At 39.5% G+C, this 15,807-nt stretch overlaps 1 protein-coding gene across 1 annotated transcript in view; it reads right to left on the reverse strand.

Annotated features, from left to right (window-relative positions):
* The window catches only part of Adamts20 (ADAM metallopeptidase with thrombospondin type 1 motif 20), a 131,522-nt gene that overhangs the window by 19,461 nt on the left and 96,254 nt on the right, over positions 1 to 15,807 (reverse strand). The window contains exons 29-35 of the mRNA XM_006974321.4: positions 10,481 to 10,648; positions 4,613 to 4,786; positions 3,826 to 3,996; positions 1,683 to 1,883; positions 777 to 906; positions 484 to 578; positions 307 to 398 (exon numbers count right to left, since the gene is read on the reverse strand). Coding sequence (XP_006974383.1) covers positions 307 to 398; positions 484 to 578; positions 777 to 906; positions 1,683 to 1,883; positions 3,826 to 3,996; positions 4,613 to 4,786; positions 10,481 to 10,648 — 1,031 coding nt within the window. The remainder of the gene's footprint in view (positions 1 to 306; positions 399 to 483; positions 579 to 776; positions 907 to 1,682; positions 1,884 to 3,825; positions 3,997 to 4,612; positions 4,787 to 10,480; positions 10,649 to 15,807) is intronic.

Below are 15,807 nucleotides of genomic sequence, written 5' to 3' on the forward strand. Positions count from 1 at the left end.
AGAGAGAGAGAGAGAGAGAGAGAGAGAGAGAGAGAGAGAGAGAGAGAGAGAGAGAGATGTAATCCTCCCAGCTTTTGTTGCTGTAATTAATTGGACTTTTATGAAAATAGACAGTCTTAAACTTAGCCTTCCATATTATCCCACACTCACACTCTTTGTGATTACAAGCTAACACATGGCTAGGATCCTAGTGTGTCCACCTCCTTCTCATTTGCCTGTCCCACATGTGAGCGATCCCAATGTCGTGCCAAAGGCTTAATATCTGTGGGCCCTAAAAATGTACAGATACAACAAAGTATCTCATACCTAAGGCCATATACTTCAGAAAAGTTGTCTTCACCTTTGACCAATGGTAAATATTCTTTTGGGTTCTCCAGTTGCATGCCAGAGCAGTGGATCTAAGGGGTAGACACAAATATCTAGAAAATGCTTTCCAGAGACAGGATCAAAGTTAAAATTGATTAGAAATGGTTTTCTTAATACCTTCACCATTCTTCCCCTGATGTTAAGGTTGTAGTCACCATCTTTGGTAATGTTGTTTGTAACTTGGATTTCTTTGCAGGTGGTAAGTAATTTACCTTCAAGGACAAATTAATGCAACACATCAACACTGAACAAATCCTAGACAGCATGGACTTGATTATCAGAATCAGCACTGTACTCTGAAGGTCAGACACTGTCTCGCAGAGTGTGACAACTGTATACATCTAGTTTCACATTTTAACTAAAGCTTGGGAACACTCGATGCTGGGTAGATTTTGGAATCTATTACTTACAGTCATTGGCATAACATTTCTTTTGAGCATCTGGCTTTAAACGCTTTAAACATAAGTCACTGGGCCAAGCGTTTTCAGTCCTGCATTCTACTCTTCTCTCCATTATCCCATTTCCACAAGTTACTGAGCACTGTCAACACAGTAAAGTTTGAGGTAAAATGTATAACAAATAATAAGGCCAGGAAACCCATACTGCCTTCTCCAAGACTAGGCTCTTTTAGAACAAAGTGAGGATCAGTAATGGTTAGAACTATGGAAGATGCGAAAATATTCTGGGCAGGATAGCCACTGGAGAAAAAAAAAAAATATCCTTCGATATGAGTCTGCAGCTGTTGTTTCTCAGATACTGGTTTCTTGTCATTTATTTTATATGGTTGTATCATTAGCACACTACAAGCATTCAGGAAACATTAATTGATGAGGCTTATTAAACTGCATATATATATATATATATATGTAGTGTACTGCAAATACTTAATAAACATTAATCTCATTTATTACTGTTATTATGACTACTTAGATGTTTCCTTGTGATGAAATTATGAAGTAATATTATTTAATTTCCATGAATTAACTTGATAAGTAGAATGTAGCATAAATAACACTTATTATGGATATATTGGAGAAAGCTGCTTCATGTAGCTGATGTTTCTGAAATACCTACATGAAGTCCAGCCACTGTACATGTTCTCCAAGGACAACAAATGAGGATTATTGTTATCTTCTTATAAGCAAGTTAGGATAAGCACAGAAAGGATAAGATATTTATACAAGTAACTAATAAAATGGTTTTTAGACAATGGTGTAGAAGATAACTTGGAAGATAGAGTTAAAATGCAGATTACCAGGTATCCACCTTTGAAAAGCCTTAAGCAAAGGGCCTAAAATTCAGAATTCTGGACTGACCTTGCTCCATTTTCCCACTTTCCAAGTGGCTACGTGCAAACAGCTTCCAATGTCACATTTGTACATGTGAGGAGAAGGTGTCACGGGGCATTCTCCATACTCTACAGGCCGAAGCTGATGGAATGCATGCTTTTTAGAGGACTGGATCCTGGTGCAGTATGTGATCTTCTGTGGGCTAGTGAACCCACAGTTACCTGCACACTGAAAATTTTACACTGGTAAGGAAAATAGGGAATTCTGAAACTCGCCCAAGGGTTAATATGTATCACTCATATCAGTTTTACCTCAACTAGTTTAACCAGCTTCATTCATGGTGGGGAAGCAAAGGTACAGAGACCCTTAGGCAGCTTATGTAGAGTCACACGAGAAAATGCAAAACATCAAGGCCCAGCCTAGATTTGACATCTGAGGAGCCTGTGAGGTTTCTCTTTTTCCCTTCTATTCTGTCTACTGGACCGAATTTCCCCTTCTGATGTCATTCTGACAGTCTTGGTTCTTCACACAATAAAATCTTAAGACAGAAATGTTGTAGAATATTATTGTAAGATGTGTTAATTTGTTTATGCTTTGGAACATTTGTTTAATGATGCAACGACGTGTAGCATTCTTTTATGTTGCATTTGTTTAACTCTGTGAAGCTGTGTTACTGTGCCTGCCTAAACACCTGATGGCCTAATAAAGAGCTGAACGGCCAAGAGCAAGGCAGGAGATAGGATAGGCAGGGCTGCCAGGCAGAGAGAATAAGAAGAAGGAAAAATCTGGAAGGAAAGAAGGAAAAAGAGAGAACAAGGAGGATGCAAGGGGCCAGCCACCCAGCCACACAGGCAGCCATGGAGTAAGAGTGAAGGTAAGATACCCAGAAGTAAGAAAAGGAAAAACCCAGAGGCAAAAGGTAGATGTGATAATTTACAGTTAAGAAAAGCTGGCAAGAAACAAGCCAAGCTAAGGCTGGGCATTTATAATTAAGAATAAGCCTCCATGCGTGATTTATTTGGGAGCTGGGTGGCAGGCCCCCCAAAGGAGCAAAAACAACCAACAACATGGAAAGAACTCAGAAATCTGTGTGTGTTCTTTCTTCCACAAGATTGTTTGAATATGCTGAGCCCCTTACAGTTTGCTATGAGTCTTATGAGCAGCTTGCCAAATTTGTGTGAAAGTTGATTGGAAGTTTGTGAAAAGGTCAGTCACAACATGTGGCTCATTGAGTTTCAACAGAGATGCCAAGTGAACTCAGTGGTGGAATAATAACCTCTTCTTCAAGTTGTGTTGGGTTCATAGGGCAGCCATGTGCAATTTTGTAGACATGGGTGATGACTTCATATTACAAATGAAAATAGTCAAAATATATTAGACCTAAATAGACGAACTAAAATTATAAGACTTAGAAGAAAATATAGTTGTACATCCTTCTGGCCAAAACTGGGCAGTGATTTTATAGATGTGAAACCTAAAATCCAAAGAACCACAATAGCAAAAGGACTAATCAGGTTGACATCAAAATTTAAAATGTATATCACGAAATCACCAAGCATGGGAAACCTACCTTCTAGTTGTCAGTCAGGGGAGCCCAAGAGACCTCTCCCCAAACAATATAGGTTATCTCCATTGCCTTGATTAACCCCCAGAACTTGAAGGTGAGACTCTATTGTTGAAGATACCATACGGCTTGCAGGAATTGATCTAGAACTGACCTGGAAGCTTCCTCCCGAGGACAAGATCTCATAGTATTGGAAGGCACTAAGGTAGAGAAGCAATTAAGTCCTATCCTGCAGCAAAGTCTATGAACTGTAACAATGACAAGCATGGTAAGATATGCTCAAAAGTGAGATAGTGCCACATATGTGAGAAGTGATCAGCAGTTGTCTAATTGGACTTAAGACCCACTTACTAAGTAAGAATTCATATCCTGATATTAGTCAACTAGTAACTACTAATAAACTAGTCAGCTACCTGCAGCTGGTGAGGTCATAAACCCAGAGGATACCTACTTTTCTGCACCAGCTTCATTCCCAACAGCGTTCTAAACCCCTGTTTCACACCCACAGATGAGTGTGACTCTAATCCCTCATCAAAGACACTTTAGGGGGGGGGGGGTCAGGGTGTTTTATGACTTCAAAAGGGAAGGAAACTAACATAACCTTACCTGCGATGAGTCTCCCGTCACCACCACATACTTGCAGAGAGGATTCCTGCACTTTTTGATTGACAGAGGTCTCGTTAAGGGATCGCAGAAACTTTCATTCACTTGTATATGTTGGTCAGTCATGCATTGCACTAGACGGTAGGTCTCTTTTTTCTTACACGATGTTGAACACTGGAAGTGCAATGAGAAACCCAGTGATGGTTTCCTGTGTGCCGTGCCCTCGCAAGTTTGCTTGTCAGGATATGGGTGGAGTGGTACATAATTGCAAAGTCAGGACTCCAGAGGGGAGGCGGGAGGATGAGGAGTTCCCGGGTAACCAGGGCTACAGGAGCCTCTGTCTCAAATTAAGGGGGTAGGGGAAGACAGGACAGAAAAGGGAAAGCAAGAGAAAAAGAGAAGAAGGGAAGAGGAGAAGAGGGGAGGGAAGGAAAAGGGAGAGGAGGAGAGGGGAGGGAACAGAACAGAATGGAACGCAACAGAGAAAAAACTGAGGCAACTTGAGTTCAACTCTAAGAATCCACACAAGGTCCTCTGATCCCCACATATGGGCCAAAACAAACACACAGCAGCTTTCACAATTCTCATATCACACACACACACACACACACACACACACACACACACACACACATACACACACACACACAAACACACACACATAAACACACACACACACAAACACACACACATAAACACACACACACACTCGCACACATGTGCATATACAAGATAAGTTTTTTTAAAATGGAATAGCAAAGGAAAAGGCCACGCCCTTGTTAGCGCTCACATCCAGCCAGGCTCCTGTGGTCCACCGGTACTTCCTGCAGTCCTGATGCCAGCACTGCCGTTGCTCCTGAGGCCGGGTGGCTGGATCGCACATGTCTTCAGTCACCGGACCAGTGCCTCTCAGTCTGCAGTACACCTCCCTCTGCTGCAGCCCTGACCCACAGGTCACAGAGCACTGCAAAGGAGCCCAGAGGATCTCAACAATGTAGCTAGCAAATACCAAATCACAGATTGGTAGCAAAATAGAGCATTGCACATTTTCTTATTTGTCATAAACATGTCCCCGATATTATATGGCACATTAGGTAGAAAATCATAAAAATGAATGTGTTTACCGTTGTCTTATTTAGAGATTCTATATAAATATAAAGATTTTTTTTAAAAGCTGTTATTCACAAAGTACTTCAAGTTTTCTGGAAACTGTCACCTGAATCAGGCTATGCTAGATGGCATCCAGATGTGGTAAGCCTTCCCTAAGTTAAATATACTAAATGTCCATAAAAATTATGCCACTACGTTGTTCTAAATGGGACTTAAATTCTAGTACTATGCCCAATACTTTCCACTAAGCAATCATTTCTAAGACTTTCGCTATATTCACATTTTTACGTGCAACACCCACTATAATGTGAACCTGTTGAGGGGTGGGGGTCCAAATATTTGTTAAGCTGTTGAGTCCTGGTTATATTTCTATGGGCAGCATTCTGGAGAAGTGTGTATAAATGGTAAATGGAGACAACCTTGTCATGGTCTTTCAGTCCTCATTTTTCTCAGCATTATTAATGAAAATCTGTTGCTGTTCATATTTCTACAAACACTTCTTTCAGTGGTTCAGAGATTCTCAAAGCCTGGGGCTCTGACGTCACCTCTCTGCTCCTCCTCCCCAGTGCTCACCAGGCTTGCTTTTCCCCCATGCACAGCAGTACAAGCCTTCACTACAGAGGCCTCCAGGCTCCTCCTGCTCTGTGCTGGTACCCAGTTCCACATCCACACCCTCACTTTGATACTTGTTACGGCAGGACCACCATCGCTTGTGACTTTCTGTCTTCCTCTGTGTTTCTATTCATATGGGTGGCTCATAAATAACAGACATTTATGCCTCACGGGTGGAAAGTTCAAAGAAAGCACCTGAATATTTGATGTCTGGTGAGGAGATGCTTCCTGCCTGACAGATGGTCACCTTTCCACCCTCACACATAACACGGACTAGGGACTCTCTAAAAGCCCCTTTTACATGGAAAATAGTATCAATTATGGGGGCTCCACCCTCAAGACTCTAAAAGTCCCTACCTCCAATAGCATTACTGGGGGGAGGGGGCTACAGTTTAACATATGGATTTGGGGGGAACACAAACTCTTAGCATGATGAACGATAGTTGAAGCTTCGCTCTCTCTGTTGAGGCCTCACTGGGTTGCCTTCTAGGAATGGGGACTCTGCGAGTTTTCAACTCTGGGATGTCAGGTGTTTCCAAACACAGTCATATCCAAATAGCAGATACTGAAAATAACAGAGAGCTGTGAAGCCCATATTAACAACACATGGAGAAGGTCGGAGGTTATTTATTAATTGTGAATTTGGTTGTCTGTGTCCCCTGTTATTCCAGAAAGATTAGAGTTCACATAGGGTAATAATGTTTGAAGACTCACTGATATTCTCGACAGAGATTTTATAAGAAAAAAAAATTTCTAGTTGTTTTTCAAGGTCTCTGGGTTTTTTTTTTTTTTGTTTGTTTGTTTGTTTGTTTGTTTTCAGGTACTCCAGAAGACCTAGCCCCCTCTTTTCTACTGAAAAATATGTTTTATTATAAGAAAACTATTTAAATCCCTCAAACTCTAAGATCTGAACTCACCCAGTGACTCAGATCACTCACAGACCACAGCAGCTTTTCACTTGAGTGGCTGCCGAGTCGGACCCATGGCTTGCATGTGTAAGTGGCAACCACGGACTTCAAAGACATCCTGTCTTCTCACTTCTGAAGACCGTGCATATTTCTCCAGCTTACATTGACCTGCATGCTGTACATAAGCTATTGCATTCTGACAACTCATTAAATGTGTTCACCAAAAAGCCATCTGGCTCTCCGTATAGGGGTAATAATGCATGCTCTGCAGCATACATAATACTAGGTAGGCCCACATACCTAGATGCAGTTGAGCTCATCTGAATCTCTTAGAAAAATGACTAGCCTATAAAGTAGTCCTGTTTTATAGTTCTGTAAACCTTCCAAACATTCTTAGAAACATAAACTGTATTTGGATAAGATCCTCACTGTAACCTTGAAAAGGAATCCTTGAAAAAATTAGTTTACAAAACACATTTAAGTAAGAGGTTCTACCAAACAAATAATGCTTCCTTTAATCAACAAAACACAGGATTTGTTTGGTTTTGACTTTTAATCATAGAGCACATATAGGAAAATATCCATGGAGGTCTTAAATAGCTATATTAGAATATAGAATGCTATATTCTTAACATGGACCTCTTCCCTAAAATGAATATACCCAGAGATGCCATAAAAAGGATGTATTCCCCAGGAACTGTTTTCCACATCAATTTTGGCTAATTAAATGAATTATACTTTTAGAAGATCCTCTCTTAACCTTACATATTTGGTGAAGGTTATTATTATTTACAGAGTTGCTCAGAATAGAAATATGGAGTTCATTTTGTCTCTTTTACTTCCTTCTCTCAGTGTGTTGGTCATTCAGTAGGTTCTCTCAATTCTTCTATTTATCAATTAGCTGCTGGATCTTTCTCACAACCACCTTGTTCAGGTGATGGAATAGAATAGAATGAAATTCTTTTAACAGCTTTCTTTTTTTTTAATTGCCCAGCATGTTGGCCATGATCAAGAGGAGATGAATGAGTGAGTTGAGGGTTATATCTCCACCTGTTCTCAGACCTACAGTGGCTTCCCTAGGTATGTGGTGACCATTACCTACATTCTTATAGCATGAGCTAAAATATGATAGTGTCACTTAATATCTTATACGACTTACCATTGTCTTTAACATGTAAGCCTGAAACCTACCCCATGTTTATTTTTACAGCACTGTCCCAGGTTACTATCTCAGCTGTCTCAAAGACAATGGCTATCCTGTTTACCAAGTACCTTACTCCATACATGGCCAAATTCCTTTTATTTTGAACATGGTGCCTTAGTTACAAAAGGACTTGCCATCTTTTCATTGACTATACTTGTCACAGTGTGGTTCTGTTAAACATGGAGGACTGTTGTACACCTCTGGACCCAAATGTGCAAAAACAACAGCAGATTAGCTCTCCCAATGAGGGCAAAACACTGAAAAGGCACTGGACAACAAAATCCACAGATATTTCCAATACACAGTGGGCAACTCTTGAGTTGAGCTCAGATAGGACCAAGGGAACATGGTTGTGAAGTAGGAGAATGATTTGCTCTTCTTGGTCACCAACATTCCTGTTGGTCCCAAACATCTTTCTCTGCTACATCTGTTCATGATTGTGTCACAGGGGATTTTTTTCTGTCCTTTGACCATCTGCCCCACAAATGCGAGCACAGCATCCTTTCCCACAAGTTGGCTTGGCTTACTGCTAAACATGAAATGATGCAAGCAAGCTCTGCTAAAGGAATGAGTTTCAGGCGCTTCAGAAGCAGGGATGAATGTTCAGAGCAAGAAAGACATGGATGCTCTGTACAGAGTCTGCTTTCTTTTGAAATTGTTTCTCCTGGTCATAGATGTTAGCTCCATTCACCCACTCAGTCCCCAAGTTTCTGACAGGAACAAATAGCCACTTGTGTGGCTCTTGCTGTTTGATTTATTCTACGAAAAGTACTCTCCTGAAGCTAAACGTTTCAGGCTTCCCTCACACTACAGCTGGTAATGTGGTCTACACATGTATAATTTCAGAGGGACTCACAAGATAATCGCTGGTGGCTTCTCTGTTCCAATTGCATAAATTGTAAGACTGCTTTAATATAATTATTATGAAATAAGTTCATTTTTGTTGCCACCTTGCATGATGCCTCAGCTACAAAGACTCATTTGGAAACTGCTGGCCAGATTGTTGAAATGACTTTTAAAGGCATGCATTTCATTTGGTGTCTGGTAATGTTCCCAATGTAAGTATTTAGTGAAGCATGTTAATTACTGCTGCTAAACAACGATAAACATTGAAATATAAGACCACTGGTGTCTTCCTTCCAGATGTGTGGCTTTAGAGGCAAATTAAATACTTGAATCATTAAAATGAACAAATGAACTCACCACCCCTGCACACACACACACAGCGTCCTAGAAACAAGAGGCCCTTTCCTCATTTGTATTCAGGGAGTCCCAGCTTTGCTTGTCAAGTTCACACTGAGCAGAGTCCTCAATGTGTCATGTCCCCACTATGATACCGAGTGTCATCCATACGAACAGTGTCTGTGCCTAGGGGGAATATGTTCTGAATTCTTATCTCCCTTGATCAGGGCCAACCTAGCAGACAATTTAGAAAGACAATAGAAGAATCTCGGCCAGGCGGTGGATAGAAGAATCTTATTTCACTCTTTTCACTTCAGAGATCAGTCAAATATCACCAAGCTCCCAGCATGATAACCCTTTGTGGAGGCTGCTTGTTCTATGGTGAAGCTAGAGGTTTTTGACTCAGTATCAATAAGACGACATAGTACCACTCAAAAGCCAGCTGTCCAAGACTATGTAGGTTTGGGGTTCTGGTCCCTGAATATGCTGAGGCATACATCATCCACTTTTCTTTCAAAATTGAATTTTCAGTCTGGATTGTGGTGATATTTGATCTGCGTACCCCAATAAAGCTTATCTGAGGACCAGAGAAAAAAGCCAGCCACTATAGTAAATACAGAAGTCAGGAAATGGTAGGTAGCACACGCCTTTAATCCTAGCATTCAGGAGGCAGAGATCCATCCAGATCTCTGTGAGTTCAAGGCCATGCAGGGAACAGAGTCGGGCATGGTGGCACATGCCTTAAATTCCAACACTAGTTAACCATAAAGGTCTAGAGGTCTGTACAGATAGACAAGAAGTGACAGAGCTGGGCAGAAAGAGGAAGTAATGTAGCTGAGTGGAGAGAGGAAGTGAGATGGCAAGGACAGAAAGGCATATAGGTGTGGGTGTACAGGAAGTATATCTCTTTGGAAGCTGAGGAGCTGGTGAGGTGAGGTTAGCTATGGCTTGTTCTATTTCTCTGCTCTCTCAGTTTTAACCCCAATACCTGGCTCCAGGTTTTTTATTAATAAGACCATTTAGCAATTTGTCTCACACTGGACCTTGTTTGTTTATCTATTTCTTTGAGTTTTCTTAGCCCATCCAAAGTTACCTAGATCTCACACCTCACTTGTTCTGCCTCTACTTGCAATTCTGCATGCAGTTTACTATCTGCCTTTCCAGGATGCCATCTTAACTCAAATCCAAGATTCTGAAATGCATACAAGGCCATTATTTTAATACATCACCAGATATATTTTGTTGTTAGATAACCAAGATGATATCAGTGTCCATGAGTCCCATGTTCACTAGCAGAATTTTTTATAAATATATAACCTGAAAATAACTCAAGTAACTAAATTATTTTACCAATAGACTTGAGCAAATGCAACAACACTATATAGTGCTGAGAACAGTGCAGAAAATTCTATAATAAAAGACACTGTAAAGAAGTAAAACTCTCAAGGTTATTACAAATACTGAATTCAGATTTTAAAATGTAGATACAGATACCTAGAGATGATGTATAAATGGCAAGGAAGGGAAGGAGGAATGGAGATAGATAGATAGATAGATAGATAGATAGATAGATAGATAGATAGATAGATAGATAGATAGAGATGATAGAGGAAACATGTGATAGTTGTAAAATGCCACATACCTCCTTCCATCTATTGGCTTTCCATGAAGGGCATCGTCCCGATCTACAAGCTTTGTGAGTTCGAGGTTTCTGCAGATGACGGCAATATTTTTCTTCTAATTTTCTTCTGAATTGATCAATGCAAAGGACCTCCCGGTACTTTATACCTTTACCACAAGAAGTTGAGCACTGAAGAAGATATATGAATATATTTAATGTGTTTTTATTAACTTATCTTCAAGAAATATAAAACACAGTAAGCAAAACACCATTGCTTCGATGTTCTTGTTACACATGGTCTGGCATTTCCAGTCAGTGAGAATTTGAAATTTACCAATCTTCTCTGAACTACTAATTGGTACTAACATTTTTAACCAGTCATCCCTTCTACAGAAGTACTGACTGTCTAAAATGTGCAAGGCATAGACTCTGGCATATAAAGATAGATTTTCTAAAGTTAAAGACTGTCTTTAACTAACTGTATGTCATAGCCAAACCTGGGATCTGGTTTGTACATAGAGTTGCCATCTTGATATATGCATTATCATATTTTTACACTACAATCTGATCTCTCCATAAAAACAAAAAGTCCCCATAATCACTCAATATAGTGAGCCAACTGAAAAAAGCAGTTTTGTTTTGTTTTTAATATGATGTCTATATTTGACACATCTCTATACTAGCATACATCCGATATAGACAGCAAAAACTTTGAAAATATAATTCATTGCATGAGGCCCGTGCAGTATGGTAAACAGCTTGGGCTTTGTCATGGAACACTGCTTTCATACCGGTTTCTTCCACTGGGATAGAGAGGTTAAAACACCAATCCACCAGGCAGTAGTGGTGCATGCCTTTAATCCCAGCACTCGGGAGGCTGAGGCAGGCAGATCTCTGTGAGTTCGAGGCCAGCCTGGGCTACAGAGTGAGTTCCAGGAAAGGCGCAAAGCTACATAGAGAAACCCTGTCTCGAAAAACAACAACAACAAAAAAAAAACCCGCAAACAAAAAAAAAAAAACACCAATCCCACAAACTCCTCATAAAGATCAACATAAGAGGAAGAGTATGAACTGTCCAATACAGTCCTATGACCCGTGTAGACTCTTACAAAATATTAAATTCCTCTTCTGCCATTCTTCCTGAGTTCTCAGAGAGGACATAATAGATGGACCAGGGAAAAGTCAAGCAAGGAAGACATGGACCCTGGACAACTCTTATTTGCATCAATATGGAAGGAGTGTCTATCATCAGCCCTCCAATTTATACAGTTAAAAGAAAAACACTTTTAAAATAGAAGTGGACATTTGATTCATTTAGACATATGTAATAGTTTGTGGGAATATTAGGTATTGTATTCTATATATATATTTATAGCATGTATACATATATACATACACACTCATACACACATATTTAAAATTAGAGAGGCTGGCAGGATGGCTCAGCAAATAAGAATGCTTGCTGTTCAGTTATGAGAACCAAAACTTGGATCCTAGCATCCACAAACAATCTGAGTGTATCTCAAAAGCCTGCAACTCCAGCTTCCAGGATCCAGGAGCATCCTTTTTGCCTCTGCTCGTGTGTATGTGTGTGTGTGTGTGTGTGTGTGTGTGTGTGTGTGTGTACAATACATGCTTTTGTGTGTATGTTTGTGTCAATGCATGCACATTAACATATGTGCACCTACACTCATGTAGACTCATGTACACACATATATAAATTAAAGTCATTTGTTTGTTTGTTTTTGAGATAACATGTCACTGTGTAGCCCTGGATGACATGGTGCTCACTATGTAGACCATGATGGCCTTGAATGCACAGAAATCTGTGCTTCTGCCTCCTGAATGATGGGATTAAAGATGTACACCACCACACTCAGCCAAAATAAGTCTTAAACTTCATACTGCTCTTGTAGAAGACTCAAGTTTGGTTCCCAGCACACATATTCAGTGGCTCACAATCACCTGTAACTCCAGATCCCATGGACACAATGCCCCCTTCTTGCCTCTGTGGGCACACTGACACACAGACACATATGTAACCCACACATGTATTCATAATTAAAAATTAAAAATAAATCCTAAACTATATATCAATATAATTTGGAAATAATTTAGCCTTTCATAGTTTTGAAATACCACATTCCATTGCACAGGCAATTAGCTCAGTGCCTTGATAACTGTTATCATGCCCTAGATGGTCTCTTCTCCTTCTGCCATCTTGAGGACCCACTCAGCTCTGTGAAAGTCTCTTGGGAATTCCACACATTGTCCAAAAGCACTTCTGAATTAGACCTACCTCTATGCTGAACTTATCTTGGCCACTGATATGCACATGACCTTACCTTTTCTCTCCTTCACTATTTATTTTTCTAAATATTAACATTTTACATTAATAAACATCAATTATTATGTACTATCAAGCACATATTTATTGGGAAGCATGATAATTATCTCACATAATATGAATTCACATACAGAATGTCCTTCTCAGACTTGTATTATTTTTATAATTTTGAATTGCGATATTTGAAAGACAACCTTCATGATTCTCTATTAGTTCCTTTTCAAGTGTAACATTTATTGTGAATATTCACATGCAGGTTCATTATATAGCATCTCTTTCTTTGCCAAAATAGTTATAAACTAATGATGCTTACTCTGCATGAAATGAGCTATGCATGTTTGGTCCTCAGTAATATTAAACATGATAAAAGTCATAAAAACAAAACACTACAAGATATTAAACATCACTAAAATCATACAGTAAAATATTACAGAACTAAGTAATTTGTGAAAGGAAACCATTTCTTAAGTCCTTAAGAGAGTCATGTTTGTTCACAGACAACATGGAAGGTCTTATATATTTGTTTGTTATGCCTCAACCCGACGTTGTCCATGTGTGGGTACTATTGGAAATGCCTAAAGTCCTTTTAACAAGACGCCAAGAAATGACAAGTAAACTTGCAGAATATTACAGGTGTTTCTGAGAATGACCAACTCATTTACAAAACAGTTGTAACGGGGAAAGAGACTGAACCTGAGACTCTAGAATTCAGCAGCAGCTCTGCGTGGAATGCAGACGCACACGGCGTGAAACAGAAAGTCGCTCCTTGGCAAACAGAACAGTTTTTCTGTTCATTTTCAACACTTTATCTTCTACCTTATTTTAATTTACTGGAGTTATCTGGACTATGATTAGTTTAATCCAAACCATTACCAAACACATTCTAAACGTAAACCAATTATATAAACATATATCATAAGAAATTTTTTATTTTTATAAAAGTAAAACTAGTAAACATAATTTCAAGTGTATTTCTTATTTGCTTGAGAAATGACAGTGTCATTCTTTTGTCTTTAATTCATTATCTTCTTACTTTATGATACACCCAGTTTTAATTAAGATTCTTTTCAAACCTTGTATTATACAACTTGTCATCATATTTTTTTCCATTTCATTTCATGTGTAAGGGTGTTTTGCTTTCATGTATGTCTGTGTGCCACATGTGTACAGTGCCTGCAGAGGCCAGAAATGGACGTTGGCTGCCCTGAGACTAGAGTTACGGATGGTTGTGAGCTGCCACGGGAATTGAAAGAGCAGTCAGAGCGCTTAACTGCTGAACCATCTCTCCATCTTCATTATCGTGAAAATTTTGAGGCACAGTACTATTTCTCACTCTTTAATCTCAAACAATGCTCATTATTTTCTTTCTTAGATTAACTATCCTAAGTTTTTTCACTTCTCTTAAGGCCCTAAATTTGTCGAGAGAGAGAGAGAGAGAGAGAGAGAGAGAGAGAGAGAGAGAGAGAGAGAGAGAGAGAGAGACCCCTAAACTACAAAAACTACAACACCAAAGATTTGAAAGTAATTTATGCTTTGGATGGACTTGAAATAAAACCCTTTCTCTTGAGTTCTGAACAAGTATAGATCTGTTTCCCCCAAGTTCTAAGGAAGAGTAACTGCAGTCTTTTATCACATCTGATGAATGCCATGTGGGAATTTTTCTAAAGTAAAAGAGAAGATGCTATGCAAAAAAATTATGTTTTCATTGGAAAGAGGCAGCGACACCATAAACAACTGAACCGTTACTCCCCTTCTTTGCCAAAGCACACTGCATTCTGAACTATGAAAACTGCACAAAGTAGTCTGCCCACAAAACAGCAATTGTTTCCCCTGGTGCCACAGAAATATCTGCTCTTTTCTCTCAACTTTTAAACCATTGATATCAATATTCTCTTGGAATTTTATTCATGCCATTCAGCTCCTTTCTTGCACTCTTGTCAAAGATATTTTCTTAAAAGTCACCTGTATCTCCTACACGCTCGCAAAGTTTGCGTATTACTCATTCAGGACAACGGTGCCCATGGGAATGTCTCATTCATGTCCACAACATACTTTGATCACACTCCCACCCGCCTCGACTGCCATCTCCTTTTCCATCTCAGTCCCCTCCCCCTTCTCTCATGGCTGAAGATGGTTCATAGCCGCAAGAACACAAGCTGCTTCCTAAGCAGATATAGTGAATAAGCCTTCGGGTATTCTCAACCAATGCTGTTTACAAATGAAATAAATAAAAGTTTCTATTAAAAACAAAACAGGGCATTTGAAAGAAATGTACAGCTTATAAGTGATAAACTGAAGTCTCTGCAGACTTGTAGGTGACCTGAAACTTCCTATTCCAAGAGAATTCAGTCTACATTGATAAGAATTAGCTCCAGGACAGGAATGTTCTTCCTTTTACAGAAATGTTGCATGGAATTATAGAATAAAATTATTTGTTGTTTCAGTACAGAGGATGCTAAAATCAATGACCTGACGGTGGAGACTTTTTGACTAGTTCTAACAACATAAACAAAATCAAATGAAGAGGTGGAGGTTGTCTTGATCTAACATATGGTAGCCTTTGCTTCTCCAGCTGTTTGAAAACTTGTTTAATCCAGAAGTTGGTCCTTTCTGACAGTTGTGGGAAGCAAACTGGCACTGGGAGAATTAGTATGCATGCTAGCTAGTCCTAATGTTAACAGCCCTGGAACACATCTATTGCTTTCTACCTCAATGATGCATAACCTGCCCTGTACAGACCTCCATCTTTATGTGACGTTAGTAAAATAACATCTATGAAGGCAAAAGGGAGGGTTTTTTTTCTTTATGTGAAGAAATGATTAAACAAAAAAAAATCCAAGAACATTTATAACACTATGAAAATTGTAAAACCATATGAATCGATAAAGAACCAGAAGATTACTGCAGAACAGCACACGGATTTTGTGGGGGGCAGGCTTAAAGATGTTTCCCATGCTGCAAAGACCAAGGTCAGCGAGTGAGGCAGTGTGGAATGTCATTC

The sequence above is a fragment of the Peromyscus maniculatus genome, chromosome 20, assembly GCF_049852395.1.
Source record: "Peromyscus maniculatus bairdii isolate BWxNUB_F1_BW_parent chromosome 20, HU_Pman_BW_mat_3.1, whole genome shotgun sequence".
NCBI lineage: Eukaryota > Metazoa > Chordata > Mammalia > Rodentia > Cricetidae > Peromyscus > Peromyscus maniculatus.